Raw genomic sequence first — 24,987 nt, forward strand, 5'->3', positions numbered from 1 at the left:
TGCACATCAGCGCAATGTGGAGAGACCGCCCGGCCCTGCTGGGGCTCCCGCCGAGATGCCAGTTGAGTGTGTCAGCATGCGGTTGTGCTGTGGAACTTCCCAGCACCCAGCTGAGCTGCTGATGGAAGGGCGGGGGCTGGGGTGCCGGTACTGCTCTGCCCTGTCCTGCCGTCATTCTCTTGAAGGCTGTGACCTTCTTTCCAGGTTGGATCGTCAGACACAGGCTACTACTCTGGTCCATCAAATTTTTGGAGGCTATCTCAGATCGCGTGGTAAGTGGAGATGTTTTCTCTACCCTTTCTTGTCAAGGATCAGAGCATTAACTGGGAGATGCTGACAATTTGTGCCCAGGCTGGGGCTCTTTCCTAGCGAGCAGCCCTGGGCAAGCCCTGGCGGCCTCAAGCCTGGTCTCCAAAGCACCCTTGCCCAGGCACACTGTCCCGGGAGGAAGTTTGGAGCAAAGCATCGAGAACATGTGGATGAGGGCAGTGTCATCTTTCCGCTGACCCCCTTAGTTCCTCACATGTGGCTGCTGCCCTTCAGCTGGGAGCAAGTGCCTGCCAGGCTGTCGGTCAGCAGGGAAGGCGGCCATTGCTGGGCGGCGTTGGTTTGACATCCATCTCCTGTGGGCTCTGCTGTCAGTGAGCTCTCGGGCTCTCAAGGGGCTGGTGAGCCGAGAGGGGCCTCCTGGTTCCAGGGCTTGGAAACCCGGGCCGGTGCGCTGGGGCCCGGCTCCCTCCCAGCACCTCTTCCTTCTGTTGCAGTGAAGTGCTCAGTGTGCAAGAGCGTCTCGGACACCTACGACCCCTACTTGGACGTGGCGCTGGAGATCCGGGTACAGACCAGGGTTGCGTTTGCAATAGGACAGGGAGAGCAGAGGGCAGAAAACCCCAAACAACAAAGACCAACATGGGCATGTTATCCAGTTAGATCAGGAGAAGAATGCTTAGAATCCTGCTGCCTTAAAGTAGAAACAAATGTTTTTGCATATTTCTTTCTAACCTTTTTCCCATGCATGTTCCCTTTGTTTTAAAAAAAGGTAGAATGCAGTTTGTGTCCTGAGGCAGGTAGAGTGACGACCCCGTAGACGCAGGGCTTGAAAGGGGAGGCCTGTGGCAGCCAGGGGCAGCTCTTGAAAGTGCTCAGCCTTCTGGGAGCAGAGCCGCCCGTGCCCTTGGGAGGGCAGCTTTCATTCGTTACCGCTCTCTGTCGCTGCCGCCTCAGCGAGGTCCTTTCTGCCTGAGGTTTAGAGCAGATGCAGCTGCAGCTTTGATGCATGTGGCTGGCTCCCTTGGTAAGGCTCCGTGGCTGCGAGTCCTTACCGCAGAGCAGGGGTTACAGCCTGGCTCCCCGTTCCTTCCGCGGCTCCTCCTGAGTCCTGGAAGGTGGCAGCTAGCTGGCCAGTTTTTATGCAAGTAAAATTTTGTGATTTGCTGCCTCAGCCTTAATAGACCTTATCCTTGGCATTTCTCAGGTCAGCGTTTTTCTGCTGCTGCTGATTCTGTCTCCCGTTTTTGTCCTCCTCAGCAAGCTGCAAATATCGTGCGTGCTCTGGAGCTGTTTGTGAAGCCAGATGTCCTGAGTGGAGAGAACGCCTATATGTGTGCTAAGTAAGTCCTTTTGCTCGTGGCAGAGAGGTCAGGCCGTCCAGAAAGAGGTGAACGAAGTCAGCAGTCAGCTAACCTGGCCCTGCTGCTGTTCCCACCCCCCCCTCCTGCAGAGGGGGCCCCAGTCACATTTCTTGAGTGGCATATATATATATCTTGAAACCAAAACCTCCCAACAAGACCAACGAAGTGATAGCTGACGTCCACATAGCACACACTGTGCCCGTTGCTGTCCTGAGTGTCTCACGTGTGTTGCCTGTGAAGTGGGCGCTGTTATCCGCCCCCCGCCATCTCACAGGATGAGGAAGTGGAGGCACGGAGAGGTGAGAGGCCTGCCTGGACACGCATCTGCTCCACAGGCCGTGCTCTGACCACTTGGCTGTCCTGCCTCGTAGATGAGCCGTGTTCCATGGCTTCTGTCTTTTACTTTAATTGTCTTGGGCGTTCCTCCGTTTCAGCAGATGAAATCAGACCTCGTTGTTAGAAGGGTCGCCCAGGCGCACTATCTGGGTGTCTTACTTTATGTTAGGTCACTTTGAAGCTGTAGTCACTGAAGAATGGTTTTCTTTCTTGTGCTGATGAGGTTTATCATTCTGTGCCACAGCACTGCGTTTCCCCCTCTGCGAGTCCCGTCTCCCTGCTCTCTGGAGCTGCCTGTCCACCTTGCCTGTCGTCTCCCCTTCACGTCCTTGTCTCCGGCTTTGCTTGCCCTGATTTCTCGCCTGCCGGGTTATGACTGGCCGCATCTGCTCTGATTGGGTCTTTCCTGTGTTTTCCCAAAGTGACTTTTCGTGGATCTTATCTAGTCTCCCACTTGGCAAAGGGCTCCACTTGCGCTTTAGAACCTCCGGCTTCTCTCTAGGCCCCATTTCCCCGTGTTGGCCGTCCTGTAGTAAAGTTGCGCTGGTTTGATTTTTAGGGCTGTGAAAGGCCCACCTCCCATCTAGGAAGACCTCACTGTTGTAGAACAGTTGTTAGGGTTGTCGCCCTGTGTGAGGACGGAACCCCAGGGCCCAAGCTGAGCCCTCCCTCCTTCCTCGTAGATGCAAGAAGAAGGTTCCGGCCAGCAAGCGCTTCACCATCCACAGGACGTCCAGCGTGCTGACGCTTTCCCTCAAGCGCTTCGCCAACTTCAGCGGGGGGAAGATCACCAAGGTGAGCCCGCGGCCCCCGGCCTGCTCGGTCAGCCGCTCCTTCAGCATGAGACGCCAGGTTCCCCCGGAGCCCGCGAATTCAGCTCTCTGCAACACAGGCCCAGGATGCTGCAGGCTTTTTGCAAACTCCCTAAATGATTGTTTTGCACAATCAAGTTCAGGAACCACTGTCTTAGGGATTTTTTTATCCCACGCTCTGCCTCTGTGGGAGGTCTCCCTGATAGGGAAGGTCAAGGTTTCCTTAAGAACAAGCATAGTGAACACTGGGCCTTGTAGCTCTCATCCATCATATCCTGTTTTGTGTCTGAAACAGGTGCAGTTGTATGCTGTGGCTTTTTGTGGAATATAGAGTGAAAATCTTTTTGCACAATGGCATTTTAATGGAAGATGTCCTGTTTCATAAAAGTCTGGAGTTCTGTCCTCAGTTGTTGGAGCCTAGTTGTGTGTTTGGGGCCAGGCAGGTGTCTGAGTGTCAGTGTCTTTACCGGCAGTGATAGTGGGCTTGCTCATCTCCTCGTTTCCCAAAGTGGTGGTGTGCAGAATGTTGATATTGTGCTTTGAAAGAAAGTGTTCCATGCCCAGCTGAGTTTGGGAAATGCCTATCTGAAGTTAAATAGTTCTTTTTAGTTGCAGGCCTTCTCAGAGCCTTTATTAAGCTATGCTGCATTTTGAATCTCCAAGAGGGAGAATTTATTCTGAAGCATTTTCTAAACTTAATTGTCTGGGGAATCATTCATTCCTCCATTTTTCTAATACTTATTATGTATTTACATTGAACGGTGCCTTGCAAGGCACTGGCAAATCAGTGGGAAATAAAATGGTGAATGAGATAGTTGTGGTTTTGCCCTGAGAAGCCCATGTCTCACCTATTAGCATCTCCTGGAACTAGTTTTCCATTGAAATGCTGTTTGAGAAACATTGGTCTGTTTGATTGGGGGGGCCCATATCTAGCAAGTTTGTATTGGGGCTCATGAGCCTATTGTGCTTTTGAGATTTTGAGTTTATCCATAGAAGGGAAAAGATATGTAGGTAAATATCACGGACATGATATTGATCTAAAGTAGCCAGACACGAAAAACTACATAGTGTATGATTCTAGTCGTATGAAGTTCAAGAACAAGCAAAACCGATCAATCTCGACAGAAATCAGAACAGTGGATATTGGAGATGGGGCTCTTCGAGGGATACAAGGGGATTTTCTGTGTTGATGTCCCTACCTCGATAGGAATATGGGTTACAATCACTATACACTTGTCGGAACTCGTAGAATGTGCACCTAAGAGCTATGCATTTTGCGCTGTAAGTTATACAGCATTAAAGAAGAAATGGCGTGTGTATAGGCGGAAATGCAGGTATGCCTCCTACTATTCAAAGATAACTTTTGAAATAAATAATTTTGGCATGGCCTTTGTTCTGACCCAGCCCGTTAAAAGTTTAACTTAGTGTAGCAGTGGGCAGGGAGTCAGCATCTCTCTCCTGGAGGCCTGGCACCGGCACTGTCTCCCTGTCCCCCTGCCGTGTTCTGTGCAGTGGCCGGGAGGAGAGCGAGTTGTTTTTCTCACTTCACACTTGGGGCCCAAGCAGCGAGAGCCCTGATTCGGGTGCGCGGCCAAGATGGCAGCTGACCGTAAATCGCCGGATGGGACAACACAGTAGAGTTTCTCGGGCTGGTTGGAACCTCTTCTTGGCTCCTCATCGTTGACTCAAGAAGGTTCCTGCCGGGTGTTGCTGCAGGCCAAGATGCCCCGAAGTGTTAAAGACCATCTGACCGAGCATTTGCGTAGTCGTCCGTGGAGAGGGCGAATTGACCCGTACTCTCGATGAGGAATTGTAATTGCCTTTTGCTTGGCTTTTCCAACAGGATGTAGGCTATCCGGAATTCCTGAACATCCGCCCATACATGTCCCAGAGTAGTGGCGAGCCTGTCGTGTACGGGCTGTATGCCGTCCTGGTCCACTCGGGCTACAGCTGCCACGCTGGGCACTATTACTGCTATGTGAAGGTCAGTGGCTGCTGCGCGCGGGTTTCTTGCGTAAGGTGGCGATGCATGTGCCACCGCCTGGGGCATGTTCGTGGCACCTGTCTGTACAAGTCCACACGTGGCCTCTGCAGCACATTTGTGCTACGGAAACAGCGGCAGTGTTGGCACATGTGCTCAGGTCTTATTCTCACTTCAGTGTGAGGAGTGCAAAGATGTCTTTAAAACCCATCCCACTAGGATCTCTAGTCCGGGACTTGGGGCGAGACCCTGGCGGGGGCTGCCCCCAGAGCCCTCTGCTTAGAGCCCTGGAGAAGTCTCGGGAAGGCCGGATGCTGGTGGGAGGTGCTCTGCAGATCAGACCTGCTGAAATAGCCTTGGCAAGGGAAAGCTTGCGTCTGTTGCGTCACCAGGAAGGAAAGGGGACTCAGAGCACACTTTGGGGCCACATTCAGAGTTAGACAAATTTTAGACATTTTCATATGAAACCATTGCTAGTTAATTAGCAGTTGGATGTACATGGTAATGAACAGCAGATATTTTTATCCCCTTTTTCAAAAGTGAGGACCGTGGAATGCTTGTTGATTGTTTTGTTTTGTTTTCCACCACGGCCCATGCTGCTTCAGGCAAGCAATGGACAGTGGTACCAGATGAACGATTCCTTGGTCCATTCCAGCAACATCAAGGTGGTTCTGAACCAGCAGGCCTACGTGCTCTTCTACCTGCGGTAACTGACTCCGCCCTCCCCCAGTGAACCCGTTCCCTGTCCTCCTGCACTCATGGGTCCCCCTCACCTTTACCCGTGTGAAAGTAACTGGGACTCTGTGGAGGGGAAACTGTTCAGCAGCTCTCGTCCCACCGGTGCTGTGTGGCAGGGCGTCCACTGGGAAGGACCCTTTAGATCACATCTGCCTGGCTGTTGCGTCAAAGCCAGAGCCCCGGGGAGGTCAGAGCAGGATTCATCTGCCCACATCAAGGTGACTGGGAATGTAAATGGGAAAGGTACCTGTTATTTTATATTATCGCCCCAGTCAGATGTCTTGTGTCTGGGTGTCGGCCAGGCAACACCTTTCCTCTGCGGGCAAAGTGGTCCTGGGGACAGGGAGGCAGGCTGACAGGCGCTGCAGCAGAGCACCTGTGGAAGCTTCCACTCCTCGGGGCTGGTTGTCACCGGCCTGGAGGCTGGAGGACGTGGAGGCGGGGGGTGTCTCTGCTGCTTTATATGTATTCTCCCAAATTTGGATGGAGTGTTTGTAGGTCCCTTTAGCTTGCTGATAAGTTGAGAATCTGATCTTGGAGGAACTCTGGCTGTGACGTGCTCTCTGCTTCTGTTGAGTGGGTGTGCGAGGCCACGTGCCGGCTTCACGTTGCTTGAAAGGCACAGTGAGAGTTCAGCGCAGCGTGTTAGGGCCGTCAAGGGTCGCTCTGGCTGTTTGCTAACTTTTTTCTTTTTAACGGAATTTAACTTGACTTTAATTTATTCTGACTCACGCTCGCACTCAGTTTCTGTAAGGCCTTTGTAGCTTTAGTAAGACACTCCAACAACTTGTTTTTTCCGTTGGACAGAATTCCAGGCTTTAAGAAGAGTCCTGAGGGCTCCATCTCCAGGACAGTCTCCTCCCTTCCCAGTCGCCCTGGTGCAGTTCCAGACCACGTCAGGAAGAACGTCGGCAACGGGACCGTTTCCTCCCCGCTGACTGGAAAGGTACTTGTTTGAGAGGATCAGCGTTTGCACGGCAGACCTTCATGCCTGTGCCTCTCGGGGTTCGAGGAGCCCCAGAGCTCTTCGTGCCGGGGAACTCGGCCCAATGGAAGGAGAGTCTGCACAGGTTGTCCCGTTTCATTCCATGTTCTCTCTTAAGTTGGTCATCAGCTGACATTGGGTGAGGAGCAAGAGGGGACAGTGATGAGCAAACGTGACTCAGCCGATCCAGACCGTAGCTCACAGCGTGCGCCTGTCTCAGCCCACCTGCCGTGCAGAAGCACGGGGACAGGCTCACCGAGCGAATTCTGGACCTTCAGCATTTGGGAAAAAATATTTTTTATCCTCACATTTTAATAGTGAAAATGTGAGTAGTTTGGACTAGTTTTAATTTCCTGATTTTGATAAGTGTACTGTGGTTATGTTAAGAGAATGTCCTTACTCTTAGGAAATACACACAGATGTATTTAGGGATAAAAGGGCATCATGTCTAAAATTTACTCAAATGATTAGAAAAAGAAATATAATAGAGAACAATAAAACTAATGTGGTAAGATTAGGAAATACTCTTGAAATTATTTTTTGTGTATTTGAAATTTTCTGCCAGAAAAAGTTAAGAACTCGGTTTCACTGGCAAAGAAATGAGCAATTTCCTTATTACAACACAGTTTATAATTCAAAAATAACTCTGGGGCTGGCCCGGTGGCGCAGCGGTCAAGTTTGCACGTTCCACTTTGGTGGCCCAGGGTTCACCGGTTTGGATCCTGGGTGCGGACATGGCACCACTCGGCAAGCCGTGCTGTGGTAGGCGTCCCACATATAAAAAGTAGAGGAAGATGGGCACAGATGTTAGCTCAGGGCCAGTCTTCCTCAGCAAAAAGAGGAGGATTGGCAGCAGATGTTAGCTCAGGGCTACTCTTCCTCAAAAATACAAAACAAAACAAAACAAACTCTGCCCTTTCTGTTGACTGTGCCTGTGACGCTTTTCCTTCAGTCTGAAGATCAAATGTAAACACAGGCTGCGGGGCCTTCAGTCAGTTCAGCACATCTGTGTTTCCCTCCCAACATTTGAGAAAATAGAAGCCGAATTAGAGACGGCGTAATGGACCTGGCAATGAAAAGTCGAGACCTAATGGCAAGGTGATTGCCGCTGTGTCCCAGACCAGGAGAGTTGGGCCTCAGGTGCTGCTCCGAGGAATGCTGTGGCAGCTGGTGCCTGGGGTGAGCCTGGGTGCAGAGAGGACCCCTGGTCGTCCACCCACAAGGCCACCTCACTTATCATGCATGTTTTAATTTAAAAAATAACTTTACAGATGCACTGCAATTGCACGAAAGTCATTTTACTTTAACGTTGCGTAAGCTCCATATACTTAACCTTCCACAAATGAGAAGGTTTTGCAGTACAATGGGAAGATGTATTCCCCTTAGAAAGAATTGTCAGTAAAGAATACATATTTTAGGGGCCAGCCCTGTGGCACAGCAGTTAAGTGCACACGTTCCACTACAGCAGCCTGGGGTTCGCCAGTTCGGATCCCGGGTGCAGACATGACACCGCTTGGTAAGCCATGCTGTGGCAGGCATCCCACATATAAAGTAGAGGAAGACGGGCATGGATGTTAGCTCAGGGCCAGTCTTCCTCAGCAAAAAGAGGAGGATTGGCAGCAGATGTTAGCTCAGGGCTAATCTTCCTCAAAAAAGAAAAAAAAGAAAACATATTTTAAAATGTAGGAACAAAAGAGAAAAAACTCGAAAATAGAAGTGAATTCTTTATAATAAGCCTCTGGAAGAGGGAAGACTTTGTAAGCTTAGAATTGAGAGATAAAATATAGAAAAACAAACTATAAATTGGCTAAACTAAATCTTGAGTTTTTGACATAAAATATTACAAATAAACTTCTAAAATATTTTCAACAAAAAGTTATTTGTAACGTAAAAAGACTCATTCAGATGACTTAAAATCAGTCTGTTGCATGTGCAAAGGATATGAATGTTAAAGTGATGAGAGCCAAAAATAGTGTCAAGTGAGCAAATATTTTGCAAAAGAAGTACGTGTTTCTGGTAAGAGCATAAATGCAGTTTGGCTGTATGCATCAGAATTCATGAAAATATTCATAGCCTCATTAATTCCATTTCTAAGGAATTACCATGAGGTCTAAGTACAGAAAAAGATTCAGTCTTTTGATTGTTCATTCAACAAATACTATTTCAGCACTGACTCTGCGAGACTGAGCCAGTTGGACAGGCTGTAATCATAAACCAGACAGTTACAGGCCCAGCCTTGGGAGCTTTATGGTCAAGCAGAGGAGGGCCAACCTTAAGTATTTAAATACCGAGTGAATGATTTAGGCCCAATTGTATTGAGTGCTATGAGGGGGATGGATGGGGTAGTTGGTACTGCATTGTTAATTTCCATGACAGTTGCAGACGATCTAGGTTATGCAAACTCTCCATTCAATGCAGTGGTTGCTGGTCAAACATTAAAGACCTTTATTAAGAGTGTAACTTTGAAAATGCTTCAGGTGATAGTGTTAAGGGGAAGCTGGGGCGCAGCTGTGCAGCCAAACCGTTCAGAAGGAAAGGCCAGGACCAGCCCGGTGGTGCAGCCGTTAAGTGCGCACGTTCTGCTTCTCGGCGGCCCGGGGTCTGCTGGTTCGGATCCCGGGTGTGGACATAGCACCGCTTGGCACGCCGTGCTGTAGTTGGCATCCCAGGTATAAAGTAGAGGAAGATGGGCATGGATGTTAGCTCAGGGCCAGTCTTCCTCAGCAAAAGGAGGAGGATTGACAGCCGTTAGCTCAGGGCTAATCTTCCTCAAAAAAAAAAGAAGGAAAGGCCAGAGGGAGAAAACACCAGTCTCATAAGCAGTGGTTATGTTTAAGTGAGGGAACTTTTGTAAACGTTTTTCCTTTATACTTTTTTGTTTTTCTTGAATCTTTCTGAAAATGTACTGCTTTCATAGTAAAGATTATCATAAAGATACACACCCGTATGTGCACAGCTCACAAAATACTAAAATTATTCAGAGAAGTAACTGTCTTCCTCGTGTGTCCGCATAAATAATGTGTCGAGCTGCTGGTCAGAGGCCCAGCCCGCTGCACGGCGTGCTTCCCCTGCGGGAGAGTCGGCAGGGTCTGACCGTCCTCTTCTTCGCTCCCCTTTAGAGACTAGACCCTGCGGCGATGAAGAAGCTGCAGAGCGTGGAGGAGCTAGGTGTGCCCGTTTCCAGGAATGGCTCCGTGTCGGGCCCAAAGTCTCAGAATGGATACACCCCTCCAAAGCCACCCTCGGGGTCCCCTTCCCCCAGACTCTCCAAAACACCCACACACCTGCCCACCATTCTGGATGAGCCTGGAAAGAAGGCCAAGAAGTCGGCTCCCCTGCAGCACTTCTCCCCATCACCCAGAACTTCTCAGGGCTTCCACGGTACCAGCGACTCCAGCGGCGGCAGGTCTGAGAGCCACAGGCAGGCCACCTGGGATGGCAGGAGCGCCGTCCTCCCTACCTCACCCAAGCTCCCGGCCGGAGTGACTGCCAACGGGCATGGGCCCAAGGGGGGCGACGAGAGCCCCGACCCGGAGAGGAGGGATTCCAGCAGCTCCAGCCCAGAGCACTCTGCCAGCAGCGGCCCCGCCAAGACCCCCCAGACCCCCAGGAGCGCAGCTGCCCACTTCTGTGATTCTCAGGGAACAAACTCTTCTGCCGCTGGCCCCTCGAAGGTGCTGCTCGACGGAGAAGGCGCAAAGGTGGTGAAGCCCAAGTCCCCCGTCCTGAACAGCACCGCCAGCGAGCCCGCAAGCACCATGTCTCCTCCACCAGCCAAAAAACTGGCCCTTTCTGCCAAGAAGGTGGGTGTGTGGGAGTCGTGTCGCACGGGCAGAGAGCAGGTTCGGTTGCAGTGCGGGAGGAGCAGGACCGTGCAGGGCATCTGGCCTCCCCTGGCGCAGAGGGACACAGTTGCTGTCAGGGCCATACCGAGGGCTGTCCTGGGGTGGAGGCGGGCATCGTGCAGGAACTCTGATCGTCGGATGATGTTGCGTGTGGCAGGTGGAGGTTTGGGGCGACAGGGCAGTTCTCCGTTTCTGTCTGGGGATAAAATACCCTGAAGGAGCCGCAAGAGGATGGGCGGGTGGTGGGCCCGGCAGGCGGCTCTGGGCATGGCCAGCAGTACCTCCGTGTGTAGCAAAGCTCAGTGATGTAACTGTCGTGCTGAGATTTTTGTTTGAATTTCTTTCCTTTTTTCCTTTTTGTTTCTAACCAAAAATACTTCTGGTTCTTCTTCTACCATCCCCCACCCCCCCCTTTTTTTCTCTTTCTGTCCCCTCATCCTCTGGGCTCTTTCATTTTTATTTTTTACTTTTTTATTTTCATTTTCCCTCTTCACTCACGGCAACCTTTTTTAGACCACCAAGTTTTTATTTATGTCAATAACTGCAGGCCAGCACCCTGCGGAGGGCAACCGGCAATGACCTCCATCCACCTGCCCTCTCACCATCCTCCGACCTCACCTACCCCAGGAAAACCACTCACCCCGTCGTCGCCTCCACCTGGCCTGTCGGTACAATCAGGTAAGCTGTGGGCGCAGCCCCTCTGGGCAGGCCGGTTAGTGCCCGTGGCTGGCGGAGAGTGGAAGGTTATCAGCCTGGCGGGATGGACGGTGGTGTGAGGCTGGACAGGTCCAGGGCACTGGCCAGCACCGCGTTCTTCCTGTTTTCTTGCTTCCACCTGGTCAAGGAGCTTCGGCTGGCCAGAGGCAGGTTGGTCTCTGCAGTCCTAGTGCTTTTGCTTCTGTCCTCATCTTCTGTGTGCCATATCCATGCGGTGACTCAGGAGTGCTGAGAACTGCTCTGTCCTGTGGCCCCTCCCCAGCCCAAAAGACTCACAGTTGATTAGAAAGATGGGAGCTCCAGACAGACCCGAGTGAGCTGAGAGTCCCGTGATGTCGAGGGTTGTCCTCTTGCTGCCAGTAGCATCTTGCATCTCCCAACGACACTCCCCTTGGACTTATCTACGAGTGGAGACCCTCTGTCTCCTCAGCCCCCTGGAGCCTCCCCGAGTAGGCTCCTTGGGCTGTCCACTTTGCACTGCCTTCTGGAGTTCCACGCTGGCCTCTAGGGCTCCACGCTGGCTTCTAGGGCTCTGTGCTGGCTTCTGGGGCTCCGTGCTGGCTTCTGGAGCTCTGTGCCGGCTTGTAGGGCTCCACGCTGGCTTCTGAAACTCCACGCTGGCTTCTGGAGCTCCACACTGGCTTCTACAGGTCCGTGCTGGCTTCTGGAGCTCTATGCTGGCTTCTAGGGCTCCGCGCTGGCTTCAGGGCTCCGTGCTGGCTTCTAGGGCTCCACGCTGGCTTCTGAAACTCCACGCTGGCTTCTGGAGCTCCACACTGGCTTCTGGGGCTCCGTGCTGGCTTCTGGAGCTCTGTGCCAGCTTGTAGGGCTCCACGCTGGCTTCTGGAACTCTGTGCTGGCTTCTGGGGCTCCGTGCTGGCTTCTAGGGCTCCATGCTGGCTTCAGGAACTCCGCGCTGGCTTCTGGGGCCCCACACTGGTTTCTGGGGCTCCGCACTGGCTTCTGGGGCTCCGTGCTGGCTTCTGGAGCAGGGAGGTGTGGTTCTGTGCGTTCCAAGAGCTCCTTCAGGGCTTTTCCGGCTCCTGGGTTGACACCCTTTTGGAGGTTTGGGTTCTCCCCTCTCCGTCCCTCACACATAGGCTGCTCACATCCCGTAGTGAGCTGAGAGGCAGAAAGCTGAGGATTGTTAATACCTGGCTGGCTGATGGCTGGTGGGGCTGTCTGGCCTTTGGCAGCCGCGGAGGGAGGGGGGAGGAAGGACGATGGGGCGAGGCTGTGAGGTGCTTTGGGTGGGTTTGGTGTTTGCTGTGGGTGCTGATGTGCCCACCCCACCCTCACCTCCATCCCAGCTGCCAGCGGGTGGGCGCTGTCTGACCACACGCTCCCTTTGCCACACCCTGCAGCCTCTTCCTCTTTCTCTCACAGCACTGTGCCTGGCACAGTATTTTTGTACGTTCAGTCCTTAGACATTTAAGGTATTTATTGGGTGTTTTTTCTTCGTTTCTTTGACGTGGAACCTTTTTTTTTAATTCCAGACAGCAGAGTAATGTGACGTGGTAGTACAGTTTGCACGGCCATCGTAGTTTGTTCTGGTTTAAGTGATGACGATGACAGTTCTGTTTAATTCAGTAACCCTTTGAGCTAAGCATTATCGTCTCTCATTTACAAGTTAGGAAATTGTGGCTCAGAGTGGGAAGTCAGCTTTTCCAAGGCCACACAGTTAGCAAGAGGTCGATTAAGAAGTCTGACCTGACACAGCTCTAGGCCTCGTCCTTGTTCACCTTGCTGTGTTATCCATAAGCCAGCTGTCAAATCTGTGTCCCTGATTTTCCTGGCCCCCCAAATTTAGTGGAAGATGTATAGACCTGTCCTCACCTTTTTGAAAAGGCTGACTTCCTGTACTTGGACTCCTCAAGACTTGTGGAGGTTGGAGATTTATTGCTTAGTGAGGTTTTCTTCTCCTAACACATTTGTATTGAAAATTGAAAACACTAGAATTTACAAACATACTTTGAATCGCTTGGTGATGACACACCTAAGAGGTATATAACAATTCTTATTAACTTTGATGTAAAGTAGATTTGGATTCTGTCGTTAGCTTGTCTTTTCTAACTTTACGTATATGCGAGAATCATGGAGGAAGAACCGTTTAAAACCCTGACCTGAAAGAGAGAGGGGCTGAGGGTGAGCAGCAGGGGAGAGCTCTGCCCGCGTCTCGGAACAGCCTGTCCTCACTGCCCTGCTGTCCTTCCAGGGCCATTTCACCTGCTCCCAGATCATCCAGCCATCCGAAGCCCCCCCCCGGCCCCCGCCGCGCATCAGTGTCCAGTAGCCCCCAGCCTCTCCGGACGTCAGACCCACCGAGCTGCTCCCCAACCTCTGCTCCCCTGCCTCAGGTCAACGGGAGCTTCCGGTCCCCTCCACACCAGCTGCCGGAGGCCAGCGAGGCCCCACACAGCCTCTGTAAGAAGAGGAAAAAGAACCCCGTGGGAGAGACCCAGGGGCCGGGCTCAGTGACACGGGAAGCAGCAGCGGCCCCTCCGGGGAAGAGGAGGAGGAAGAAGAGGAAGCGCACGGAGGACGGGGACGCCTGCTCCCCGCAGGAGGGCAAGACGCAGCGGCAGCACGGGGGCCCTGGGCACAGGCAGGAGGGCCGGGCAGAGCGGCCAGGGCACAGACTGGAGGAAGGAGGCCAGCAGCAGCTGAACGGCCAGCGCCTGGTGAACGGCTGGCGAGTGAGCTTCGTGACAGACGGCCACCGTGTGAGCACCCGGAAGAGGAGGAAGAAGGGGGCGGAGGGCCAAGGTAGCGAAGACCACCTCCACCAGGACCCACCTTGGCACAGGTAAGAGCAAACACAGGCCATTCCAGGCGAGTCACCTGGAAATGCAGTGCGCTGACTGGACTTGTAGAGTGTGACCGTGTTGTGAAGTGTCTCAGTGGGATGGCAAGTGGATGGCAGCCTTCCAGACCTGGCCAGCACCGTATGTGCAGGGTGGTCTTGTGACGCCAGGCTGCCCAGGTCTGTGGTCCCATCGTCCAGTTGTAGGACTTGCTTCAGTTATGATTGACAGTGCAGTTTTGGGGCCGGCCGTGGCCGAGTGGTTAAGTTCACGTGCTCCACTTCAGCGGCCCAGGGTTTCACCGGTTCGGATTCTGGGCACAGACCTGCCTCATCAGGCCATGCTGAGGTGGCATCCCACATAGCAGAACTAGAAAGACCTACAAGTGGAGTATACACCTATGTACTGAGAGGCTTTGGGGAAAAGAAGGAAAAAAAGAAAGATTGGCAACAAACGTTAGCTCAGGGCCAATCTTTAGGGGGAAAAGAGTGCAGCTGTATACTTTTCTCTGAAACGTCCCTCGTGCTTGTCTGTGGGGACAGTGAGTGGGCTTTGTCCTCCTTCAGGCTCGGGTGCTCTCGTGGTGGCTCTTCTGCAGAGTTGAGGCGCATGCCAGCTGAAGTTGAAGTTCCTGGGGTGTCTGGACCTCAGCGTGTTTGGAGCTAACTGTTGACTCTGACTTCCCAGGAGCTGCTCCCCATCGGACATTGTCGAGCCAGAGACCCCGGCAGCATCTCCCAGGAAGAAGAAGAGGAAGAACAGGAAGCAGGAGTCACGGCAGGAAGTGGAAGAGAACGAGCACCCCACAGGCCCCGGGGTCGAGAGGCTGGGGGGCTCTGCTGTCCTTGGGAGCGGGCCCTCGCCCGCTGTGAACGGCCTGCGTCCCGGGGACCGCACAGGTGTGCCCCACGAGGAGAGGGTGGGGCCCCTGGGGGCCGGGCCTGCGTGCATCCTGAAGCAGGCGCGGCCCAGCGGGCAGGGCCCAGGCGAAGCCCTGCTCCCTCCGCCTGCAGCCTGACCCCTCGGGCAAGCCGTCTGCCCGCTGGGTCGCAGCTTCCTCACCTGACAGCATTCAGCCAACACTGCCCATGGGGACAGAGAGTGGGCACGTAAACTCCACACACCTGTGAGCGCAGTGTTTCCTGATTGGAGGCCGTTCTGCCTCAGCCTTCCTGTTGGATGGCTGCTGGCCTCCCAGCTGGGAGTTTTTCTGTAACCCTTGAACTTGTAGAGTTGGGTTCAGAAGCTAACCTCCCTCTGCCTCTTTTTGTGGTTGGGCCTTTCTGGACATCATGTGGCCTCTTGCTGTTGGGGTTCTGGGTGCTCTTGCTGTCCCCTGGCCTTACCTGCCTGTGGCTGAGGCCCCGCCCCCCAGGTGACTCCCCTTGTTCTCTTTTTTTTCCTCCTTCAGGGCTGGCTGGGCTCAGCTGGGCTCTTCTGATAGAATCTGTCTGTTAAACAGAGCGGGGAGAGGCCCCTCGGGAAGGGGCCCACTGGGCGGCAGATCCTGTGAGGACTGCTCTGCAGTCTGGGGATCCGGTTATGTTGGTGCTTTCAGGGTCAAACAGGCCCCTGGGGATGGACTAGTTTTTATCAAACTCCTGCGAAACGAACTCATGAATAAACGTGGAATTTTATTATGTTGCAAAACACTGCTGCTGGGCAGTGAAGAATAGGTACATCAGGGGGCCAGGGTGTAGTTGTAGAAAAGGCCGCACAGAAGTGGCGGCAGAGCAGCGTGGTGGCAGTTGTCAGACCACGGGGTCACTTCATTAGACGCCGACCATGTAGGAGATGCTGCCCGGCCGCAGGGCTTGCCACCTGGTGCCGGAGTGGTAGGTGTGCTGTGGACCCCAGACCCCCGTTGGTTTGCTCTCAGTCTTGAACCTCAGAAGAGTTGCTAAACGGGGAAGGGCATTTGCAGCTAAGAGGCTGGAGAGCATTGTGGGTGGCTCCGCCTGCCCACTGGGCCGAGACGGTGCTGAGGAATGTCAGAAGAAGAGGCTGGAGAGGGCAGCAGGAGTAGGCCGTGGGGGCAGGCCGCGGGCACTGTGGCGCCGTCGCGCTCGGGGCACTGAGCCTGAAGGTCACAAGGTCTTTGATGGATTGGAGGCCAGGAGAGGCGCGGCCAGGCTTGTGTTTAGGGGACTGAGTCTGTTCCGGCAGTGGTAGTGGACGGTTGGTGGGGACCAGGTGAGGGGTGGTCAGTGCTGTCATAGTCCAGATGGTCCTGGTGGCCGGGCTCTTCCAGGACAGGGCTGGGAGACTGCGGAGCTTTCCTTCGGGGCTGCGGTGGTGGTGGCACTTGGTCATTCCCACCAGTTCACGCCGTCCCTCGTTCCTGGCTGGCTCCCCCTGGGTGAGGAGCCCATCCTTGCCTTCCCGTCAGACCAAGGACTCCCTGCTGATGATGGATTTTTGTTCTGGGTTCGGGATTTGGGTTGGGTTTTCATCTTTTTCAAGAGTTGATTTGGGCAGTAGCCTCTTCCGTTGAGTAGTAATCATCGTTAACTGCCTTGTCAGAGGCAGGAAGGAAAAGCCTGTTTTCGTATATTCTTTAAAGCATTTATCTTTAGTAAGTTCTGCAATTCCGTTATAAATAAAAGGTGTGTGATCGTTTCCTCAATGTCTTACTTTAAATGTATATAAATGTTTCTCTGATTGCAGGGCTGGGACAGGCTCCTCTTGTGTCCTGGAATAGAGAGAGAGAATCCGATGTGGTCCAGGAATTGCTCAAATATTCATCTGATAAAGCTTACGGGAGAAAAGGTACTGGCTTTGAGACTGGACTTCTGTCTTCCTCCGATTGGCTTATGTTGGGGGTGGGAGGTCTGCTGCGAATCCTGGTGTGCTGTAAGCCTGGCGCCCGGGCGTCGCTTGCCTGTGAAGCTGGGAAGAGGAGCGTGAACACCTCTTGTAGTCCTCTCTGACCCCCACAGCCCTTGCACAAAGGCCAAGAACTGCTCCCTGGGGTCTGGGAGGAGGGGGAGAGCAGATCGGGCCTCTGTGGGCAGGGCGGGCTGGGGAGAGCGTTAGGATCCCTGGGCTGGGGAAGGGAGCAGACTGAAAACCCCTCAAGCATTGTGCTCTAAGTTATTTTTCTAATTCAGACTTGGAGAAAGAGCATGAGATCTTTGTTTCTCAGATGCGGGCATGAGCTTAAAAAGAATGAAACTCAGTGGGTTGGTGATACAGAGAGTTAACAACACGTGCTCTTAGGTGACAGAATCGTCAGCTGTCTTGTCCACTGGAGACCACTCTGTCCCTCCCGTTCTCCTTCTCTGCACATTCATTCTCACCAAAAGGTGGCGCTCAAAAATTTCGAATAGGGCCGGCCTCATGGCCGAGTGGTTGAGTTCGCACACTCCACTTTGGTGGCCTGGGGTTTCGCTGGTTCGGATCCTGGGTGCGGACATGGCACCACTCATCAGGCCATGCTGAGGCGGCATCCCACATGCCACAACTAGAAGGACCCACAACTAAAAATATACAACTGCGTACGGGGGGGCTTTGGGGAAAAAAAGGAAAAATAAAATCTTTTGAAAAAATTTTGAATAATTAAGAACAGGCTAGTCTAGTTTGTGAACTTCATTCTGGAAGTAAATCTCCAGGACAGCTGGGGACACACAAAGGTGTGAGCACCTGTGTTTCTGTTTTGTAGTTCTGCAATGGGACGGCGGGGTGTCAGCCGTAAGCCAGGATGCCATCGAAGACAGCAGGCTGGCCCGTGCTGCCACAGTCATTGATGACTGGGACGAAGAGTTCGATCGGGGGAAGGTATGGTGTCTCGTGGCAGCTGGTGTGACGAGCACTTGGGCGTCACTCAGCTGAGGGCCGGGGCAGGGGTAGCTGGAACTTTCTGGGCAGTTTGAAGTGGCAGCAGCATTGTAAAGTGGTCGAGGACGAGACTGGAGCCAGACTGCCCGGGTCCACGTGCCGGCTTGGCCTCTAAATGTGCATGGACATGGGCCAGGCACTTGTCCCCCAGAGCTTCCGCTCCCCGTCAGTGAGGCAGGGCGGCAGGACTGCTCCCCGGCGGTGTGGAGTGCGGGTCTGTCGGTTTCTGTAGCGTGGTGAGAGTCGTGCCTGCAGGCACTGAGTGCTCAGCGAGGGCCCAGGACCAGGGAGCACCCTTTTTGGGAATTGTGACACCTGTGATTCTTGATATAGGAAAAGAAAGTGAAAAAATTAAAGAGAGAGAAGAAAAGAAACTTCAACGCCTTCCAGAGACTTCAGAGTAGACGGAACTTTTGGTCTGTGACTCATCCAGCTAAGGCTGCCAGCCTCAGCTATCGCCGCTGAATTTGCTGCTGTCGAGAAAGGTCAGTGTGTGTGAGTGTGTGGAGCATGATGTGTGTGTATCTGGTATGTGTGTGGTGTGGAGTATGGTGTATGTCTGGTGTATGGCGTGGACTTGGGGGTGTTGTGTGGGGGGTGTGAATGGCTGGCGTGTGTGTGTGTGGTGTGGACTATGGTGTGTGTGTGTGTGTGTGTGTGTGTCTGGTGTGGTCTGGAGTGGGGGTGTGTGTGTGTGGTGTGGAGTGGGAGTGAGTGTGAATGGCTAGCGTGTGGCGGCGTGAGTGGTGTGTGAAATGTGGAGTACACGCACACACCAGTCACTTGCAGAGACCGTGCTGTTTCCGAGCTCTGTCTCATGTCACGTGTCCTTCCCTGTGTTGGATGCACACTGGAGGGTGGTGGTGGGACACGCAGGGTCTCACTCTCTCAATGTTCTTTGTCCCACAGCCTCCACCGATGGGGCGTCACTTCCTGGGAGCTGTCCGTCTGGACTGAAGAGCAGCTTTGTGGACTCCGCTGGCCCTGTTACCTCCAGGCCTTGCACTGTGAGCCTGCCATGGGAGGACGGCCCACAGAGGCTCTGGGCTTCTGTGGATCAGGACCCCCGGCAACACAACAGGCACGGTGACAAACCACACAGTGCCATGTAGAGCAGGCGGCAGCACACCAGCTGGGAAGGGCTGAGCGTCCTGTGCTCCTGAACAGCGGCGTCTTGTCTGGGGCTGTGGGAGAGCGCAGGGGGCGGCGCCTGCGCCTCTCCCAGTGCGTCCTCCAGTGCCCTTAGGGTACTCTTCTTGGTGAGCCGTCCACCGCCTGCTCCTGGCAGCTGACGCTGCCTTCTGGTCCTGCACCCTGCCCCTCTCTGTTCATCTGGCGGGGGCCTGTCTGTACGCCTTACCTGTCCACCCCCAGAAAGTAAGAGCCCAAGGCCAGCCCCACAGGGCAGCCCCTCCCTCTTCTGGAACTGGGGGCGGCGCTACTAGTGCGTCTCTCCCTTGCCAGGAAGTCTGGGCCATCTCTGAGAGCGAAAGGCTGCTTGGGGTGGGGGTCAGGGTTGAAATGAGGTGTCAGCACATTGCTCTTTAGGCTGCTATTTATTCTGAGGTGGCTTTGCCGCACCTTCCCTTGCAGCTGCAGTAACCCATGGGTCTTTATCGAGGTGGTGGTCTTGGGGTAGAATCCTCCTTTTATTTTACTACTTAATATAAAACGTTTATTTTTTACCAGGCCTGTGGCTCCCAGTAGCAATATGTTTCCTTTCCCTAATATGCAAATACTGGCTTCGTTGCTCAATTTTGTGAGTGCTTTTGAATTTAGATGATTTAAAACTCAAGAAGATCACTTTTTTATCTTGCTCAAGCTGTGCCTGCCAACTTGTAACTTAATAAATATGGGAAATCACCAGTTAAGGTGATATTTTCCAGAAAAAAGAAGAATGACTCAGTTGTAGAAGGTATGGAAGTGAATCTGAAAGTCGTTCCTCAGTGCATGCCTCCGCTTCCTTCCCTCTTGGAAACATCACGCCAGAGATGGACTGATGTCTGCCGTGGACCATCCCGCAGACCCAGCCTTCGTGGCCTGAGGCGCCTGGCACTGCTTTGCCACTTTCTTCCTAACTGAGCTCTGCTGCTCGCTCTGCCGCCTTGCTCTGGGGCCTGGGGTGATCCTGGCAGTATCGAGAAACGCGTTATGTTTTTATATGGGGAGATACGTTAACAGTTTCATGTGGGTGGTTCTTTTCGGGTTTTCTTCCTGTTTTGATACTTGTCTTTTAGAAAGGTGGGAGGATAATAGTGCCGGTGCCTGAGCTGGGCCTGCTCTGGTCCCGGCGGAAAGTGAATGGGCGTCTGCGGACGCTGCTCTGGGAGCTTTTTGCTCTATGCTCAGAGGACTGATTTCTGCATGTCACCCACCCCTTGTTCAAAGCTGAGGGGCCCACCCTTGCTCTGTGACTTTTCGTTTGTCATCTTGGGAGGGAAGGCAGGTGCCTTTACGGGCAGGGTTTTTCCCTTTTGAGGTGTTGACATTCATTCCTGTACAAATTATTTCCCCAGCCACGTTTTTCTGTAGTGTTCTGTAGTTCAAAAAGAAAATTTCAGTTGTCTGCTAGCACAGAATTTACTTCCTTGATTTCTTTCCCGCCTTTCCTCCAAATCAGTCTTTTCCTTTCTCTGCTATATAATCGTAAAACCTCATCCTGAGCAAAATATGTCTGTCATCTCTTGGGCGGTGACGAGCACTGGCCTGCCTTTCTGCAGCGTTTATCACCGTAAAGTGAGGCGAGTCCTTCCCTCCCACAGAAAATCATCAGTCACACTGGGAGGGGAAAGGATGCGCCCAGAAATTTAGTCCAAGGCCTAGGTCACTTGTATATATAAACATATAGAAATAACTAAGGCTTTTATAATCGCAGTCACTCAGTTGACTTACAATCTGGGTTTAATTTAACTTTGAGTTTGGAGTGGAGCGGGAGGTGAGCAGGGGCCTTTGTGGGAGGGACCACCTCTCCTAGATGGCCCTGTGCCACCTCACCTGCCAGTGTCGTGGTTGTGCAGCAACACCGAGTGTGTGTAGAGGTGCACGTCCCAAGCCTGTGCTTCCGCTCCAGGGGCTGAGGAGGCCCAGCTGTTGCCAAGATGTTGGTGCAATAAAATAACAAGTTTTTGTGAGTCCTGCCTGTGTCTGTGTTTTTTCCCTTTGACCCCCAGTCTGTTTTCCCAGGAGAATGAAAGGTTCTCCTGTGCGGTCAGGTAGCCCAGCAGTAAGTGGGGGCGTTTGGAGCAGGTCGTCACTACAAATAAAGGGAAATAAAGAGATTGACTTAAATGTATTAATAAAGAGGTTTATTTAAATTTAAAAAGATGGAGGAGTCCTTTGAAGTGGTTGCTAAGCTTGGTGGGTGATTTCCCATGAGTATTATATTGAGGAAACTTGGGAACAATATCATTCCACTGAGGTTTGTTGTGTGAATTTTTTTTAATGTTGGGATTTCTGCAGGGAAAGATGGGGAGAAATAACAGGTTGTACGAAACTTGGAGTTTCCCTCACAGTTGGCAGGAGCAACCTAGGCCACAGGTTTTGGGTCCTGCCAGTTCGGGCAGGAAAATGGAGAATGGGGCGTGGGGATGGCCAGTGCCTGGGCGGCCATGCCCAGCACTGCTGGCAGTGTGTGCGAAGGCCTGGGAGATGGGGCTCGAGTGGAGAAGACAGGTGAGGACGGCCAGTCCAGTAGGACCATCCGGCTGCCTGGCTGGTTGCCAGTTTTCTTAGACTCTGCTTGCCCTTTGGGGTTTCTGTTTCTGGTCTTCAGGCAGCCCCCCGTTCCCCTCTGGTTATTCCAAATGTTCTTGCTCTCCTGCTGCCTGTGTGCTCCTTAATCTTGGCAAATGATTTCTAATCCTGCTTCAAGAATTCCTCTCCCACTCCAGGGGGCTGGCCCCGTGGCCGAGTGGTTAAGTCTGTGCGCTCCGCTGCAGGCGGCCCAGTGTTTCGTTGGTTCGAATCCTGGGCACGGACATGGCACTGCTCATCAAACCACGCTGAGGCAGCATCCCACATGCTACAACTAGAAGGACCCACAACGAAGAATATACAACTATGTACTGGGGGGCTTTGGGGAGAAAAAGGAAAAAATAAAATCTTTAAAAAAAAAAAAAAGAATTCCTCTCCCACTCCAAAATAAAACAAAACACTGAAAAATGAAACTGAAACCAGTTTCTCTCCATCTCCATCTGTTCTTTTCTCCCTCTGATCTGGTGGCTCCAACACTCACGGAGTGGCGGAATCACCGGGGAGGGGCATTTAGTACTAACGAGAACAAAATCGGCATCCTTGGGGGCGAGGCTTGGACACTGGCATTTAAAACCTTCCTGAGTGATTCTACTGGGCAGCTAGCGCTGAGAACCCCCTTCTGGTCTGTTGTGTCCCATTGAAACGAGCGTCAGAATCACCGGGGGGTTATTAGAACACAGGTTGCTGGGCCCCATCCCCTGATCTTCTGATTCAGCAGGTCTGGGCTGGGGTTCCCAGGGGATGCTGATCCTGCTGGGTGGGGACCACACTCAGACTCGCGGCCGTGATCAATGGTTCTCATATGGAGTGGTCAATAGGGGTGGGAGTTTGGGAAGGAAGTCAAATGTATAGACGGAAGCTTGTTCCTCTTGACCCTCTGTGGGGACCTCCACTGTAGACTAGATGCTGGAAGAGGTGGCCCTCTGTAGGGCTGGTACCCCCCCACCCCGTGCTCTTGAGAACAACCTCTTGCATTGTTTGGGGGACCTTGCTCCAGTAATTCCCCTGTCTGCCTCCTGTCTCACTTCCCCCTTCCATCCCTCGTGAACATGTTCAGGTGTCTGCCATCCTGCAGAAAGCCCTCTTGTCTCCGTGTCTCCCAGCCACCCTCTCCCTCAGCTAAGCTCCAGTCTGCTCTCCCTGCTTCCTTCTCCACTGTCCTTAGTCTGCCTTCTGCCCTCATCGCTGCACTCGGTGACCCAGTGCCCAAATCTGATGGGCGTTTGCCATGGCTTCTTTTTAGAACTTGACACTGTACCCCTCCCCTCCCTAAAAACCTCTTCTTTTTCTGTCCCTTAAATGTTAAATCTGCTGCATCTGATGAGCACTAGACGCGTAGATATAGCCAGAATCGATCAACTCCAATCAAACATCCCAACGTCCGATCAATATATCCCGCTGAATGTCTTCAGCTGGGTACCCTCCTGGCAAATTCACAGCCCAGACTGAATCCATTATGTTGTCTGCACTCCTCTTGTCTGTGTCCTGCTCCTCCTGTGTCCCTCCCGTGGCTGGGGGCCCACCCTACCCTGTTGCCAAAGCCAGAAACATGGTTGCCCCCCCCAGCACCCCCTCCCATTACTCCCACACACGCCAGTGATGGAAGCCTGATCTTTCTGCCCGGCTGTCTTGAAATTCCTTCTCTTTCCCACCCCCGCTGCCTGCCTCTCAGTTTGGGTCAACATCATTTTTCTCCTGGACTCAAATAGTCTTCTAACCAGTTCTCCAACCTCCAGGCGACCTGCTACCTGCTCCGATTTCCTGGCCTCTTGACAGTTTTTCAAGACAAGAAACCCTAATCAAATCGTTCCGACGTGAGGCTTCCCACCACCTGTCAGATAATACAGAGTCTGCTGTATTTGTGATCTAGACCCATCCTGCCTCTTCAGTCTTCTGTGGGCCCCTGCGGACCTCTGGGCAGCTGTCCAACACGATGTAATGTGGTCCTTGGAAAGCACTCTAAGAGTCAAGGAGATGGACTTCTGTGCGGTGCCTGAGCCAGGAGCGTGCTTACTCGGAGCACAGCCTTTGCACAGGCCAGTTGCTTTCTCGAGGACAAGCTGCTGCATGTTGTTCCTGCTTTAAAAGGATTACAGTCGAGTCGGGTTGGAGTCATGACCTACGATGGAAAGAAGACCAGACTGGGAATCAAGACGCGTGTTCTAATCGGGGGTCTGCCTCAAGTTCGCAGCGTGGACATGGGTCAATTACGGCCCCTCTCTGGGTGTCCTCTGTGACATGCGGACGTTCGGTTGAAGCGGTCATAACCCGTCCTCAGGCCGTGGGCCTTGCATGCTCCTCTTTCCTGGTGCTTCTCCCTGTCCGCTTCATTTTGGAGGATGGTGATTAGAAGTGGCAGGACGCGCTGTTGCATATCCATTCCATGTCATGTGAGAAACGCGGTCACAAAAATTCTGTCCCTTAAGCAAGTTCTAGGTATTTAGGTGGCTTCTTATCATCATCTTCTCCTTCTGGCCTTGGACCAGATTTTAGCAAACAGAACCGAAGTACATGGCAAATACTTGCTAGGAAAGGCGGGTAGGGAATGCATGGGGCTTCACTTAAACCAGTGACTTTTTCAGGGCGATGTTGAATGAATGTGTCAGGCTTCATCGCCCCGTGCTAACGGTTGGGATTGTTAAAATGTACCTTACGTGGTTTGTTGCTCTTGCAATATTATAAGTTATCTGTGTTTAATGAGCTTTTCTTTCTCCCCTTTAAAATGTATGACTCCTCTGTTTTCTGTCTTACGTGGCCATAGGCAGATAGTTCCCATTGGCAGGGACTAGTGCTCATTGCCTCCAGCAGGGCCCAGCACTTCCAGGCACCCAGGAAATCTTTGCTGACTGAGTTGCTCTGGAAAAGTTGCTTAAGGGAGCATGGTCGGTGACCATGCATTTGGACTCTGCTCAGAAAACCAGCAGCCCACCCTCCGTCGATGTCGCTGGCTCAGACATCGTCCTTGCACCAGTTCTCCTCGATGTTGCCTTCTCTGAGCCCGAGCCCCTGCCCCGCTCTTTGTTTTTCTCACAAGTGAAAACATGTAGGCAAAGTCTGGCGGGAACTAGAGCATTAGCTCCTCTATTTGAACTGAAAGCCTGAACTGCATGGCACGTGGCCAGCCGTCTTTTGGGCGGCATGGGAACAGTTGGTGACAGCTGGATACAATCAAGTTCCATTACAAACAGATTTTAAGTGCCATTCACACATAGAAGGAACTGCAAGCTTTAGCAAAATAAAATCTGGGGGTTTTCAAAGCGAGACAATACCCCAATCTCGGCCTGCGTGAGCGATCCGGTGTGCGGTGTCCTGCGTGTGTGAAGCACCCTTTCTTCCCCAGGGCACCGCCTCCTGCCCCTGAGTGCTGACTGCAGGACTGGTGAGTCAGGCAAGGATGGCTCCAGGCCGAGCTGCCCGGCCCCCTGTCTTGTATTTATTGAGGACCCCGGAACTGAATGCCTGTCTAAACCCTGTGTTCGGCCCACTCGCCTGGGTTGGGAGGGGTCAGAGGCTGTCTTCTAGAAGAAGAGCTGCTGCCCTGCCTCGGT

The 24,987-nt window shown here is 52.8% G+C and overlaps 1 protein-coding gene across 8 annotated transcripts in view; it reads left to right on the top strand.

Moving 5' to 3' along the window:
• Positions 1-20,817, top strand: part of USP36 (ubiquitin specific peptidase 36) — a 40,748-nt gene extending 19,931 nt beyond the window's left edge. For all 8 annotated transcript variants that reach the window (XM_023651901.2, XM_023651900.2, XM_070225869.1 and 5 more), the window contains 15 exons: positions 205-272; positions 765-835; positions 1,528-1,610; positions 2,651-2,762; positions 4,623-4,763; positions 5,366-5,466; positions 6,306-6,444; positions 9,603-10,286; positions 10,876-11,006; positions 13,261-13,851; positions 14,537-14,748; positions 16,517-16,618; positions 17,511-17,626; positions 18,020-18,171; positions 18,596-20,817. In XM_023651901.2, the coding sequence (XP_023507669.1) occupies positions 205-272; positions 765-835; positions 1,528-1,610; positions 2,651-2,762; positions 4,623-4,763; positions 5,366-5,466; positions 6,306-6,444; positions 9,603-10,286; positions 10,876-11,006; positions 13,261-13,851; positions 14,537-14,748; positions 16,517-16,618; positions 17,511-17,626; positions 18,020-18,151 (2,683 nt within the window). In that variant the 3' untranslated portion in view covers positions 18,152-18,171; positions 18,596-20,817. The remainder of the gene's footprint in view (positions 1-204; positions 273-764; positions 836-1,527; positions 1,611-2,650; positions 2,763-4,622; positions 4,764-5,365; positions 5,467-6,305; positions 6,445-9,602; positions 10,287-10,875; positions 11,007-13,260; positions 13,852-14,536; positions 14,749-16,516; positions 16,619-17,510; positions 17,627-18,019; positions 18,172-18,595) is intronic.
• The last annotated feature ends 4,170 nt before the right edge of the window (positions 20,818-24,987 follow it).

Source organism: Equus caballus, chromosome 11, assembly GCF_041296265.1.
Source record: "Equus caballus isolate H_3958 breed thoroughbred chromosome 11, TB-T2T, whole genome shotgun sequence".
NCBI lineage: Eukaryota > Metazoa > Chordata > Mammalia > Perissodactyla > Equidae > Equus > Equus caballus.